Source organism: Elephas maximus, chromosome 23, assembly GCF_024166365.1.
Source record: "Elephas maximus indicus isolate mEleMax1 chromosome 23, mEleMax1 primary haplotype, whole genome shotgun sequence".
Classification (NCBI taxonomy): Eukaryota; Metazoa; Chordata; class Mammalia; order Proboscidea; family Elephantidae; genus Elephas; species Elephas maximus.
Window position 1 is genome coordinate 5,928,303 of NC_064841.1, and position 14,902 is coordinate 5,943,204.

Consider the following 14,902-nt stretch of genomic DNA (forward strand, 5'->3'; position numbering starts at 1 on the left):
AAGGGAACTATGAACTACTTAAGAAAAGCTACTGTCATATACAGTTTTGTGGGAACCATGAGAAGAAACTGTATGGCCCCAGCTTTTAAAAATGGTTGTCTTACAGAGCAGCTGATGCCAGCATGTACCCACAGAGAAGAAATTCGTTCCCTTCAACGTTAGCTAGAGACACTTTGGGAGTAGAAACCCTGATTTAGCCAAAAATTCAGCAAACTGTCTACTTGACTGAAAACCACCTACAGTAAATTAAATCACACCAGCACAAAAGTACAAGTATACACAAAATCTTTATAAATCCACATGTTTTGCCAAAAGTATACAAAGCAGTCTCAGCTTATTGGGACAATAATGAACATTTTTGTCCTCCACAGGTCACTGGATGAAGTCACTGTACAATTGAGAGAAGGTATTCCTAGAAACTGAACTAGGTTTGGAAAAAATCCTGTGTCGAAATTAAACACTGTAAATGGGTTATACACCTGCCATATATCCAGCAACAGTATTAACCTGCTTGGTAAATAAGGTTTTGATTTAGAAGGTGCAGATACGTCCAAAACTGCTTCACGCCTCAACTCATAAATTAATTCACAGGATTCACATAGCTGCTTTTTAACAAACGGTATCAGCAAAAATAATACAAAATGATCTCTTGGCAAGCAACAATCTTGTTTCCTTCCTAAATGAAAACATCACATTAGATTCGATTACAACGTGTTAGCTTCTCCTCTAAAAAGTCTCTGACATCGTTCCAGAGGAGACAGCCTTCTTTATATGCATGCCCCAAGTCATCACTGCTGTGGTTTCCCTACACTGACACACTGGGACCTGGCATGGCTTTTGCAACCAGAAATGTATGCAAAGCGGAAAAGAACCTGGGTGAGGGGGGAGAAGGCCCCTGCGCATCCCCCGGGCTCACGGCTGAGGTGGCAGGACACCCAGGGTGTAAGCCAAGCACACTCGCCTCCAGCATCTTTACTCACGATTTAGCTAACTGGTTGTCAGACTGGAGCTGAGACCTGTCACACACAGAGCTGAGTCCCTGAATACCAGGTGCCCTTTGCGGAAAGAATGGGAGTAATGAGAGAAAGCAGGTGCCAGTCAAAACCACTTCTCCCTCAGTCTTCCAGACCTGCTTCTCAGCTCTCCATGAAGCCGACTGTTACAATAACCGTGCTCTATCCTTGGACTGTCGTTGGTTGCCGTCGGGTCGCTTCCCACTCATGGTGAGCCTGTGTGTGCAGAGCAGAACTGCTCCACAGGGTGTTCAAGGCTTGGATCTTTTGGAAGCAGATCGCCAGGCCTTTCTTCTGAGGAGCCCCAGGGTGGGTGCAAACTGCCAACCTTTGCACTAGAGGCCAGCCGTTTGCATCACCTGGGGGCTCCTTTCCCTACACTGGCGGGAAGGTATAAAATTCCGCAGGAACCTCCAGCTGAGGGAAACTCCAAATTCAGCAAGCAAGACCTTTAGTGCAAGTGAACAGGTTCCCTTTCAGGTCCAAGGGCTACGTTTCATTTAGCCACCATACTGGATTCTTAGTACCTTCCCAGGCCTAATCTTCCCTTCCTCGAGGTTGTTAAAGTGTGTCCTGGCCAATGTCCTACTTGGAAAGGGGACCAGGAATGGTCAAAAACCTGGCATTCTTGAAGGCAAAGCTGCCTCATGTCCGTTTAGCTACTCATCAGGGGATATTTAAAAAAGTAGGACTTCTGACCTACTTTCAGGGTTTTCTCACTCACGTGAACCCACCTAAATTCTACAGTGTTAGAGTCACTTAGGTTTCATTAGGCTTTGCTTATGTAAGACCCATATCAGGTGAGATGGACTCCAAAAAAAATCCTTAAAGTAAGCCTCCTGACTCTCCTTCTAATGAGAAAAAAAGGCGGCTAAGATTCAAGTGTCAATTTCCTTTTCCTGGGAAGAGGCTTAAAAAAACCGTTCTAACAGCTCACCTTCTGAACTCTGCCAGTTCCTTCTGAAATTAACACAGCATTAAAATCAGGTCTTCGAAATAAGAGGCTACAGAACTATTTACAACTCTGGGCATCCCTTACGGACATAAAATCTCAGCAAGACTGGGAGAGCCGTTTAGGGAGATGTTTAGGGAGGGACAGTAAGGTTCTTAGTGAAGTGAGGGGAGCAAACAACAGTACACAGCAGCTCACCTACACTTTGTGCCAGAGCACGGTGAGACTAGAAGAAGCCGAGGCTGCCTGACCCCCGCAACGGCCAGCTCAGCTACACCATGTACCTGGAGAGGTCTGCAAGTGGATGGTGGGTACAAACTGGGCTTTGTGATCTTGCTCTCCCCAGCAGCTGCTCTCCTGAGAGTATGAAAGCACCCGGCAAGCTTACAGGGAAGTTTCCCGTTCTCTGAATGAAACAGGCCGTGTTAAAATGAGCAAGCCTAGGGCCAACCAGCCCACCATGGCACAGTGCCATCTCGCAGGAACGAAGCGTCATCCAAGAGGCTACACGTTGGTCTCCAGGCCCAGCAGACGTCCCATCCTCTCCACGTTCTTATCGATCGTAGCTTGGCACGTTATCTCCTTGGCACACTCCATGGGAAACCAGCCCCGCTCTCCGTCTCGCAGCCGCTCCCCCTCATACCAGCCTGCAAGAAAGAACCGTAAGGCTCGAAGAAGGACGCAGAGCAGATCAGAGACGCCACCCCCCCCAGATGGGGAATCATGGATGATGGAAGGTGAGAAGACAGAGTCGGGATGGAGGGAAGGATTCAAGGGGGGATGAATGGCATGCTGGGGACAGAAAGGGACCTCTGGGTAGGGGTAGCAGCTCAGTCACTTTGTTTTCTTTTTGGAAAGTAAGGAAGAACCTCTGGAGACGAGAACTAGGTCACTGGGGGACTGAAAAGGGAGGAAAACCTTTCATGGTTCCTTTTGAATAACAAACCATATGACTGCACCTCAGTCAACAACATTAAATTATTATCAATGAAATGCAAATGATGAGAGTCAGGTGCATACATGAAACCAGAAAGGAAGGAGAAAGAGGCTATATAACCAGAAGGGAAGGAGGAGAGAGAGACTATACAACCAGAAGGGAAGGAGGAGAGAGAGGCTATAAACCCAAAGGGAAGGAGGAGAGGGAGGCTATATAACCAGAAGGGAAGGAGGACAGAGAGGCTATACAACCAGAAGGGAAGGAGGAGAGAGAGGCTATACAACCAGAAGGGAAGGAGGAGAGAGAGGCTATACAACCCAAAGGGAAGGAGGAGAGAGAGGCTATACAACCAGAAGGGAAGGAGGAGAGAGAGGCTATACAACCAGGAGGGAAGGAGGAGAGAGAGGCTATACAACCAGGAGGGAAGGAGGACAGAGAGGCTATACAACCAGAAGGGAAGGAGGAGAGAGAGGCTATACAACCAGAAGGGAAGGAGGAGAGAGAGGCTATACAACCCAAAGGGAAGGAGGAGAGGGAGGCTATATAACCAGAAGGGAAGGAGAAGAGAGAGGCTATACAACCAGAAGGGAAGGAGGACAGAGAGGCTATACAACCAGGAGGGAAGGAGGAGAGAGAGGCTATATAACCAGGAGGGAAGGAGGACAGAGAGGCTATATAACCGGGAGGGAAGGAGGACAGAGAGGCTATATAACAAGCTGCTGTGGAGTTGACTCCCACGCATGGTGGCCCCATGAGTGTCAGAGCAGAGGTGTGCTCTACACAATTTTTTGAAACTAGATCGCCAGGCTTTTCTTCTGAGGCACCTCTGGGTAGACTCGAACCTCCAGCCTTTCAGTTAACAGTATTAACTATTTGTACCACCCATTGTTTAAGATTTCAAAGAAATCTGGAAAACAGCTACCTGTCCAACGGACTGGAAGAGATCCATATTTATACCTATTCCCAAGAAAGGGATCCAGTCAAATGTCGATATTATAGAACAATATCATTAATATCACAGGCCAGCAAAATTTTGCTGAAGATCATTCAAAAGCAGCTGTAGCTGTATATCGACAGGGAACTGCCAGAAATTCAGGTCAGATTCAGAAGAGGACGTGGAGCCAGGGACATCATTGCTGATGTCAGATGGATCCTGGCGGAAAGCAGAGAATACCAGAAGGATGACTATGCAGAGGCATTGGACTGTGTGGACCATGACAAATTATGATAACACTGCGGAGAACTGGAATTCCAGAAAACTTAACTGTGCTCATGAGGAACCTGCACACAGATCAAGAGGCCGTCGTTCAGACAGAACAAGGGGATACTGATTGGTTTGAAGTCAGGAAAGGTGTGCGTCAGGGTTGTATCCTTTCACCATACCTATTCAATCTCTATGCTGAGCAAATAACCCGAGAAGCTGGACTATATGAAGAAGAACGGGGCATCAGGATTGGAGGAAGACTCATTAACAACCTGCGTTATGCAGAGGACACAACCTTGCTTGCTGAAGGTGAAGAGGACTTGAAGCACTTACTGATGAAGATCAAAGACCACAGCCTTCGGTGTGGATTACACCTCAACATAAAAAAAAAAAAAACAAAAATCCTCATGACTGGACCAATAAGCAACGTCACGATAAACAAAGACTGAGGTTGTTAAGGATTTCATTTTACTTGAATCCACAATCAACACCCATGGAAGGAGCAGTCAAATCAAAGGACACATTGCATTGGGCAAATCTGCTTCAAGCGATCTCTTTAAAGTGTTGAAAAGCAAAGATGTCCCCTTGAAGACTAAGGTGCACCTGACCCAAGCCATGGTGTTTTCCATGGCCTCACATGCATGTGAAAGCTGGACAATGAATAAGGAAGACCGAAGAAGAATTGATGCATTTGAATTGGGGTGTTGGCGAAGAATATTGAATGTACCAGGGACTGCCAAAAGAATGAACAAATTTGTCTTGGAAAGAGTACAACCAGAAAGCTCCTTAGAAGCAAGGATGGCAAGACTGCATCTCACATACTTTGGACAGGTTGTCAGGAGGGATCAGTCCCTGGAGACGGACATCATGCTTGGTAAAGTAGAGGGTCAGCAGAAAAGACGAAGACCCTCAATGAGATGGGCTGGCACAGTGGCTGCAACAATGGGCTCAACGTAGCAACAATTGTGAGGATGGTGTAGGGCCGGGCAGTGTTACGTTCTGTTGTATGTAGGGTCACTATGAGTTGGACCTGACTTGACAGAACTTAACAATGACAACAGGCCATCTTCAGGGCTCTAAGAAGCCACTGACTTGGGAAATGAAGTTCTAGGAAAAAAGAAAAGGAACAAGAACAGGGACAAGAACTGTTGAGACAAAAAGGCTATACATAAGGAGTCATACATTCTCAATAGGATATTCTCTATAGGAGACAGGTACTGATGAGAAAACGTGCCTCCCCAGTTCTGTGGCGCCCTGGACCCCCTGAAGGCGGAACTGTGCGTGTTCCGTGAACACCCAACTCACCGTCGCCAACTTGCTGATAGACGAGGACCACATCTGCCACCTGCAGGGACAGCTCATCGGGCTGCTTGGCCGTGAACGATCGAATGATTTCCACCTGGGTCAGTGCTGTGGCGGGAAGGAGACACACCAATTAACAACCTACGTCATGCACATGACACAACCTTGCTTGCTGAAAGTGAAGCGGACTTGAAAACAGAACAGGTACACATCAGTCGTGTACACTCACTAGTTCAGCAGTTCCCACATGGCCCTGATGGAACAAGTTAGGCATCTATTGGGAAGCACAGTTTTTTCTGGGAACTCTTACTTGGTTACAGCTCGCAGGGGTAGATTAACCAGTAAGCATGGCCGGCACCAAGCAAGGTACACATGGGCTTAATTGTATTTACTCGCTAATCTGTAGTGAGCAATTTCACATAGGTTTCACCACGTCTTTGATGAAATGGCGACAGGTGAAACTGTGCACTGCAGATTGGTGGGAAGGCACCACGGGGCCTGTGTGGGCCTTGCTCACTGGGTAATCCAGCCCTATGAAGCTTTAGAATTTTAGAAGCTGGAAATCGAGAGAGGCCTTAACTATCACACCTTTCATGATTCGTGAATCCCTTCAATCATCACCTTGATAAGGAGACATTAGTTACGTCACACAGAGCTCACACAGTTCTGGTCATGTCACACAGTTCTGGTCATGTCACACAGAGGTCACACAGTTCTGATATGGGGCAGAGGAGGGAAGCCTTGGGGAAACTTACAAAGCAGGTATTGTGGTGGCATAATCCGTTAATAGGAGCCCTGGTGGCACAGTGGTTAAAGCACTCAGCTGCTAACCGAAAGGTCGGCAGTTCAAACCCACCAGCTGCTCCATGGGAGAAAGATGTGGCAGTCTGCTTCCGTAAAGATGACAGCCTAGGAAACCCCATGGGCCAGTTCGACTGTCCTCTAGGGTCGCTATGAGTGGGTTTGGTTTGGGGTTTGAATCCACTAATAGCCCAGTGTCCACCAGGGGGCAGGGTCCCTCCACATTCCAAGCAGGCCGCTCCTTAGGACGCTTACAGGTTCTGTCAGGAGGCTGCTTCCCACTGCCGTGTCCCAGGGCGGTCATCCAGCGGGCTCGCTCACTCCTAAACAGAGAGCAGATCCCATTGAGAAATTCACAGGCCAGAGACAGAGAGTGACGCACGTTCTGAACAGCCAGTGCAAGGCCAAGCCCAGAAAACTGGAGAAATTCTCCAGAGATTGTGCCTTTCCGAACAAGGGAAGAGTTACTTAAAAATTACACTCTGGGAAATCTAAAACAAGACAAGTCTGCACTGTCGAAAGATTCTGAATGAATTTGGCTACTCGCTGATTAAACACAATTTCGCATGCGACAGCATGATGTTTAATAAAGAGCTTTTTACACGAACACGTTATAACCTCAAAAAGATATTTAGTACACTCATTTAATCTGATGTTTAACATTTCAAAGAGGTAACTGGGATTTTTTTTTAAATCGTAGATCAGTCTCTCTCTACTCCCTCCATTTCCTCCCCCTACCCCACAAACACTGAAACCACGGAGGAGAAGGTAAGAAACTTGAATATTTAACATGATTAAATATTATAAAATTAATATAATTAACTTTGCCAAAGTATGAACTGCACTGAAATAGAAATCTGCCGTCTGATCTTTTGTAGAGTGTTCTAAAATACTTGAAATGGTTTAATCAGCACATCGGTGACCTTTCAAAGAAAAATAATCACAACTTTTTTATACACCATTAGCCTATAAAACCCATTGCCGCAGAATCAATTCTGACTCATAGCCGCCCTACAGGACAGAGTAGAACTGCCCACAGGGTTTCCAAGGGTCAGCTGGTGGATTTGAACTGCCGACTTTTTGGATTGCAGCCAAGCTCTTAACCACTGTGCCACCAGGGCTCCATTATTAAGCTATAATTAGATGAATTAAATGATTATTTAACGAAAGGACCTACAGTTTCAGATAAGCAAGTCCACTGCCCCATAACATAGCCCAGTTTTTTATTTGGAAAGTCAAATAATACGCCGCGCACACACGCACGTACGTGCACACACACCTTAACATCTCTAAGAAGCATTCATTAAACCCATATTCCACGTCAATACAAGCACATTCCACTCACGATCGCATTAATTCTCCAAAAAGCCCATTTTAAAGGTGGGAAGACTAGACTGAAGCTCTGAGGTAAGCAATCCCACCCAAGGTCAATTTCCACTCCACCATTTCACCTTCTGCAGAAGAGACGCCTTCACGCCCAGCCCAGAAGCATTTTTTTCCTCCCAAGACAGCCTACACCTAAAGGAGCTTCTCGCTGTCACCCCATCTCCACTCCCCAGGAGGGTCCTTCACCAGGCAGAACGGATGACTTACAGCACCAGACCCCCCCGTGCCGTGGCAGAACCCTTCCTATCTGCGGTTCCCACTCTCAAATACAGCCGCCCCTCTACTTTTAACTAGCTGTGCACACTCATCATCACCAGGTAAACATTCTACTGAGGTGTGACATGTATAAAGCACAGAGTGCACTCATCTCAATTAAACAGATCTCAGCGAATGTTTACTTACATACACCAATCAGCCAAATCAAGAAACAGAACATTCCTGACACCCCAGGTGGATCCCTTTTCAGCCAATAACCTCCCTCAGAAGACAACAGCCATTCTGCTTTCCACCACCACAGGTTAGTTCTGGAGTCCCTGCAAGGTGCGGACATTAAATGTGCTCAGCTGCTAACCAGAAGGTTGGAGGTTTGAGTCTTCCCAGGGGCACCACGGAAGAAAGGCCTGGAGATCTACTTCTGAAAAAAAACAGCCACGGGAAACCCCATGGAGCACAGTTCTCTGACTGGGCGGCAAAGGGCAGATTCGTTTGCCTGTTTTCATACTTTATGGAAACGGAACCCTGTAGTATGTATGCTTTCGTGCCTGAATTCTTCTGCTTAACATGTCCACTCCATACATGGACTCTGGAGCCTCACCTCCTCCAGGGGGCTTCCTCTGCACAGCTCTGTCGCACTGCCTGTAGGCCCTAAGCCTCAGGAAGCCAGGCACCTCCTCTGTCTGGCTCATGGTATTCTCTCCAGAACGCTGCCCAGCACACAGGTATCTGCTGACACCATCAGTCATCTCACTGAACACACCCTGAGCCATGAGCTGCGTTTCCAAGTCTCTTTCTCTCACCAGCCTTCAGCTCCTGGAGGCCAGGAATCGGGTCTCATTCCAAGTGAACATTATGGAGCACTTCTTTGCCAGGGGCAATGCTAAATATTTTGCAAGTATCACCTAATTTAATCTTTGCAACAACTGTCATTATTTCTATTTCTCAGAGGAGGAAGCTTAAGTGTGGAGTGCTTAATTAAGTGCCTGCTCCCAGTAAAACCCTAGTAAGTGGTGGAGTCAGAATATAAACCCAGGCAGGCTGGGGTTCAGCAGGTGGTGTTCCTTCGTCTCGTCGATTCCCAGTGCCCGTACCTAGCAGGGAGCCCTGGTGGCACAGTGGTTAAGAGCTTGGCTGCTAACCAAAAGGTTGGCAGTCTGAATCCACCAGCCCCTCCTTGGAAACCCTGTGGGACGGTTCCACCCTGTCCTATAGGGTCGCTGTAAGTCGGAATCAACTCGATGGCAATGTGTTTGGTTTGGTGGGTACCTAGCAGATGCTTACAAAAACCACAAGGGAAGGCAGGAAGGGCGGAAACTGCAGTGTGTGGAGAGACAGGCTTAATAAAAAGAATAAGAAGAGGACCTGGTTGAGCTGGTGTGTCACAAAAAATTTATACAGAAACTGATGGCCCAGCTTTGTTTCTAACTTTGTGTCTAATACAGGACAAAGGGCTTTAGAAGGGTGTTTATAAGGAACAAGTAAAGCAGAACTTCCTTTAATATAATCCCAAGCAAACACTTAAATCCTTGATCCCACTCTTTGTTAGGATAACATCTGTTTGTCACTCAGGCTCAACTAGAATTTCCAAAGAGCAAACGTAACTGAGGATAGGTTGTTCAGGATAGCAGGGTTGTTCACCAAGATGAATCTCCAAGGATGGATCTTTGTCTCTGTAGGCCGTACCCACCCAAACTAGACTTATCTTTGGATTACCACGTCATCTTCCAATGGTCTGTCATTGCTGTCTGTTCTTCCCAGGGAGATTTGGAGCTGGGGAAGCAGGCCTTGCAACTAAGACTCTCCAGGCAAGACCCGAGTCTCTGGCACCGAGTGGCCTGTTTCAGCAGAGGCCTTGCCCTGCCGCCAGTCTGCGGAAGCCCAGATGAAATCTTTCACTCGGTGGCAGGCTGCCTGGATGCTAATAGCATCCCTTAGACACGGCGGCCCCTCACAGGGACTCCAGAGGAAGGAACAAGACACTCCTTGTTGCCTCACTGAAAGGAACTGCTTCTTGAAACTGCTTCAATGGAATCAGTCCCAGCCCCCTCTCAGATGCTGTCAAACCAGCACGACTTCCCCCCAGGGCTTCCAAGAGCCTTGCCAAGGAGCTGGTTCTTCCTCCCTCAAGAAAGGGCTGGGTTTTGAAAGCAGGGAAGGACCCACTCTGTTCTAAGATGAATTCTAAGAACAAGAAATACCAGGGCATAGACAACAATGGCAGACATACCCATTAACAGCAGATGCACCCATTATTAAATTCAGGTTTCAAGCCCAGGGCTCACACACTGATAGCTATTTTCTCCAGGGATGGTATTAAATGATCAAGATGAATTCACAAAAGAGCTCGACTGCTAACTAAAAAAGGTCGCAGTTCGGATCCACCAGCGACTCCTTGGAAGCCCTATGGGGCAGCTCTACTCTGTCCTATAGGGTCACTATGGTTCAGAATCGACTCGACAGCAACGGGTTTGGTTTGGTTTGGTTTTCTCCACACTCAGTTGATAGATTTTTCCCTTCGTCCCCCAAAAGGTGATGGAATTAGAATGCTGCAGTGATGTCCACCTCCCGCGTGTCAATTCCAAGGCTCACTTGCCCACACCTTCCTTTGCAAGGTCCTGTGTGACTTAACGGTAATGGGTTTGGTTTTGGTGCTTTGTTGGGGGTGCAAAGCAAATGAAACGGTGTTCCTTGCCCTTTACGGGCCTCAGTATGAAGGAGCAGACATAGCAGAAAAAACACACACGAACCCCATCACAGCAGGCAATGTGCTGAGCTAGAGGGTGCTACGTCCAACACAGCTGAGCCAGAGAGAGATCTGAGAATGCAATCCTTTCATAACCCAAAATTGTCTATAAAAAACCCATTGCCATTGAGTCGCTTCCAGCTCATAGCTACCCTATAGTTCGGAGTAGAACTGCCCTATAGGGTTTCCAAGGAGCAAATGGTGGATTCAACCTGCTGACCTTTTGGTTAACAGCCGAGCTCTTAACCACTGCTCGGCTTGAAATGCTAAATCTACAGTTTTCCACTGTGGTGTCAGTTAGCTGTGGTAACACCTTGTCCTGCCTGTCACATAATTAATTAAGCACAGTAGGTTTAAACTTCATGAAGTTGGAATCGACTTGATGGCAGCAGGTTAGGTTTAAACTTGGTTGAGCAAAGGTCAAAAGTACGGCCAAGTCCAGGTTCTCACTGAACTACCAAGCACGGGCTTGAAGGCATCACATATACTGAGAAAGTGGAAAGTCGGCATTGGAACACGAAAGAGGCAGGACCGTGGATGAGAGTGGCCAGGATGGAGCCCCTACCAAGGCCTTTACCACTCACGTGGTTTTCCTGATTTCTCAAGAGAAACGAACAGACCTGAGTTGCTCTTCAACCTTCAGCCCTCTTAAAATGATATTTGGCCAGAAACCAAAAAATAAACCTGTTGCCATTGAGTTGCTTCTTAATGACCCTGTAGGACAGACTAGAACTGCCCCATAGAGTTTCCAAGGAGTGGCTGGTGGATTTGAACTGCCGACCTTTTGGTTAGTAGCCAAGCACTTAACCACTTCATCACCAGCGTTCTGACACTTGATCAGTTCCTTTTTTTTGCTTCCTTCTCACAGCCTACAAACTTACCTGTGGTTGCTTCTGAACAAGGGGATCTTGAAGCTTCTATACCCACCCAACCTTTGAAAAATGTCCTTAGAGCATTGGTAAGGGGCAGGTTTGCAAAGATGGTCGTTTCTGTCCATTCCCTAACCCCTTCAATTCAACCAGATTCCTTCAATAAACTAATTCATGGACTAAAACCCACGGGGCAAAAAATGTTATTTATTACAAATACTGCAAGACAAAGCTTTATAAAATTGGACCCCAGTTCAACTTACCTAACGTCAAAAAATCTGACCAAAGTAAATCTCTAACCCACTAAAAAAGTTCCAAAAGTTAGATTTGTGACATTATTTCTTGTTTATCATAGTAAGATTAGCCTAAAGTCCCTTCCGGAATCCTTGAGTTAACCCCAATGGGTCAGTTATCTGTTTTCTTGCTGATAAAACACCGAGATCACAGCCTGCCCGCCTGTGGTCAGTGGTGAGGATCACAGCCTGCCCGCCAGTCCTATGGGGTCAGTGGTGAGGATCACAGCCTGCCCGCCTGTGGTCAGTGGTGAGGACCACAGAAGATCAGGCACTTTGACAGACACTAGAAATGAGCTCAAATACAGCGACAATCATGAGGTCTGCGCAGGACTGGGCAACGTTTCATTCTGTTTCCGTAAGGTAAGGCGGCCATGGCCAGTCGGAGGCAACTTGACGGCAACGAACAACATAAAATGTAAAAGATCCTTTCTGGACTTGGATTCCAGATTCAAGGAGGAAAAAACACTGTATCCTGCAATAAACATTCTTCATTGGAAATGGTCTTCTCTGGATGGTGGATTTTTCTCACAGGATGAAGTGTAAGAAGGCTGTGTCCGACATACTATATTCAGCTTTATTCCCACCCCACGGACTTCCTGTTGTTAATTGAATCATTCACAGAAGCAGGAAGAGAGCAAAGATGTCTGCAAACAATGTCCCTTTATCAGGACGCCCAGGAACTGGTTGCCTGGGTGTCTGACAGCACCAAGCACGATCATCAGGCTTCTAGCTTTTCCTCAGAGGGCAATTTTGAGAAGGATCTTTGGTTACAGTTTAAGGAGATTACATCCTATAGCAAAAAAGCAATGGGTGAAAAAGTTTGTGTTACTCTCCGAATGGGTCCCAGGTGACTCTGGCACTGGCTGCAGACGACATCCACCTTAAACGCGGGAAGCCCAGGAGGCTGCTTGGTTGCGCCCTGGTCCGTGCCAGCTGTGGCTGTCTGAGCTTCAGTTTAATGAAGGCAGACAAAGGGGTCTCTCCGGCTCCCACATTCCTTTGAAAGGCCCGGGGGGGCCGAGGCGAGGGGGGCGCTGAGGGTGGTAAACCGTTCTCCCTTTATGCTTTTACAAAGGGTCCCCTTTTGTATTCTTCACCCACTATAGTCTCATTAACAATTAGACCCGAGGTCTTGAACAGGCAAACAAACAGCACTACACATGGCTGAGACGCACATCCCAAAAAGAAGTTAAGCCACATCTGCAGGAGCAAAAGTTGAAAAGCAAGTAGAATTTAGGAAAAACTTTCTCCAGGAGCAACTGAAAGGACAGAGGGTGACTGAGGGGGAAGCAGTGTTCCCCTACATGTAGCTTCCGCCTTGCCTTGGATATAGAAACGCTAGTTATACTAATTGTGGATCGATCCCAAAAATATTTATTGGGAGCTTGCTGTGTATAAGCTAAGACAAAGACAAGACTGGCACTGAGTCTGGGGATTAGTAACAAAAAAGAGCAGCAGGAGGAGAATGGCTAGGAGGCTATCAGGGTGTTTTCAGGGGATAGTGATATGAGCTGGCCCAGGATGGAGGTTGTAGGGGTTGTTAGCTGCCGTCGACTCCACCTCCAACTCACGGTGACTCACGGAACAAAACACTGCCCAGTCCTGTGCCATTCCTACAATCAGCTGGGGGTTGGACTGTTGCGATCCATATGGTTTTCACTGGGTGATTTTTGGAGGTAGATCATCAGGCCTTTCTTCCTGGTCTGTCTTAGTCTGGAAGCTCCACTGACAAGCCTCCACTGATATACAGGTGATGGCTGCGCTTGAGGGTTACTGGCTGGGAATCAAACCCAGGTTCCTGCATGGAAGGGGAGAATTCTACCACTGAACCACCCCTGCCCTCAGGAAGGAGGTAGGAAAACGCAGTAGACAGTCTTCTCGTGCAGGAAGAACAGCAGACGATGGACCTGTTCTGATTCAGAAGGAGTGGAGATGGCACCACGTCACTAGACTGGGTAACTCAAAATGGTGTCAACGGAACCATGTTCAGAAGTGAGTCAGGGAAAGCAGTGGGTGTGGTGGTGTCTGCATCCACACGGGCTGCATTTCTGAAAAGGAAGTGGGGGGTGATGGTGAGGGACACAGATGAGAGGATAACCTCAAGAAGGGGGTTCACTCAAGAGAGCTGATGGTCAACAAAACTAAATGATGTTTAACGTGAAAAAAAATAGGAAGATTGGACTACCAGATCAGGTAACCTGTAAACACTGGTCATGTTATGATGGGCTGGTCCCAACTGGGTGGCAGAGAAAGAAGCCATATGGAAGACCAAAGGACCAAAGAAGAATTGACGCCTTTGAATTATGGTGTTGGCAAAGAATACTGAATATACCATGGACCTCCAGAAGAACAAACAAGTCTATCTTGGAAAAAAATACAGCCAGAATGCTCCTTAAGAAGCCAGGATGATGAGACTTATCTCACGTACTTTAGACATGTTATCAGGAAGGATCAGTCCCTGGAGAAGGACATCATGCTTGGTAATATAGAGGGTGAGTGAAAAAGAAGAAGACCCTCCATGAGGTGGATTGACACAGTGGCTGCAATGATGGGTTCAAGCAGAGCAACGATTGTGAGGATGTCACAGGACTGGGCAGCATTTCTTTCTATCGCACATACGGTCATCATGAGTTGGAATAAACTCGACGGTACCTAACAACAACAAGGAATAACTCTATGGTGCCAGAGGCTCAAGCCCCAAATCCAAAGCGTCCCTGATCCTCTCTTTCACTCACTGCCCCACCAGCTGAGGTAGTCCATCATTTAGTCCTGTGGCCTCTCCTTCAAAATGCAGTGTTTCTATCTCCACCGAAATAGAATGGCCCAGGCTGCCATCAGGTCTCCCCTGGCTGTGTTCCCCAGAAACTTCTGTCCCGCCCAGTCTCCCCATGGCTTCTCAGGGAAAGAAGTCTAAATCCCTGCGATGGCTTATAAAGCTCTACATGGGTGCTTCTCAACGTATCTGAGGCGAAGGACCAGTCCCTGCCTCCCTTCCCCAATCCACCGTGGACCAAAACTTCTCAGAAACACAGTAAAAATGAATTACTGTTAAAATACTCACACACTTTCTTGCCTCAGTGAGTCAAGCTGCTACAGTTTCGTTTTCCCTCATCCCAGCCGGTAAGGGTTTGTGGGCTGACAACGGTCACAGACCACACTGGAATAGCTGGGCTCTAAACACGC

The 14,902-nt window shown here is 47.2% G+C and overlaps 1 protein-coding gene across 1 annotated transcript in view; it reads right to left on the reverse strand.

Moving 5' to 3' along the window:
- Positions 1–249: 249 nt before the first annotated feature.
- Positions 250–14,902, reverse strand: part of ARHGEF26 (Rho guanine nucleotide exchange factor 26) — a 137,550-nt gene continuing 122,897 nt past the window's right edge. Inside the window, exons 12-14 of the mRNA XM_049867787.1 lie at positions 6,465–6,532; positions 5,412–5,516; positions 250–2,612 (exon numbers count right to left, since the gene is read on the reverse strand). Of these exons, the coding sequence (XP_049723744.1) occupies positions 2,470–2,612; positions 5,412–5,516; positions 6,465–6,532 (316 nt within the window). The 3' untranslated portion in view covers positions 250–2,469. The remainder of the gene's footprint in view (positions 2,613–5,411; positions 5,517–6,464; positions 6,533–14,902) is intronic.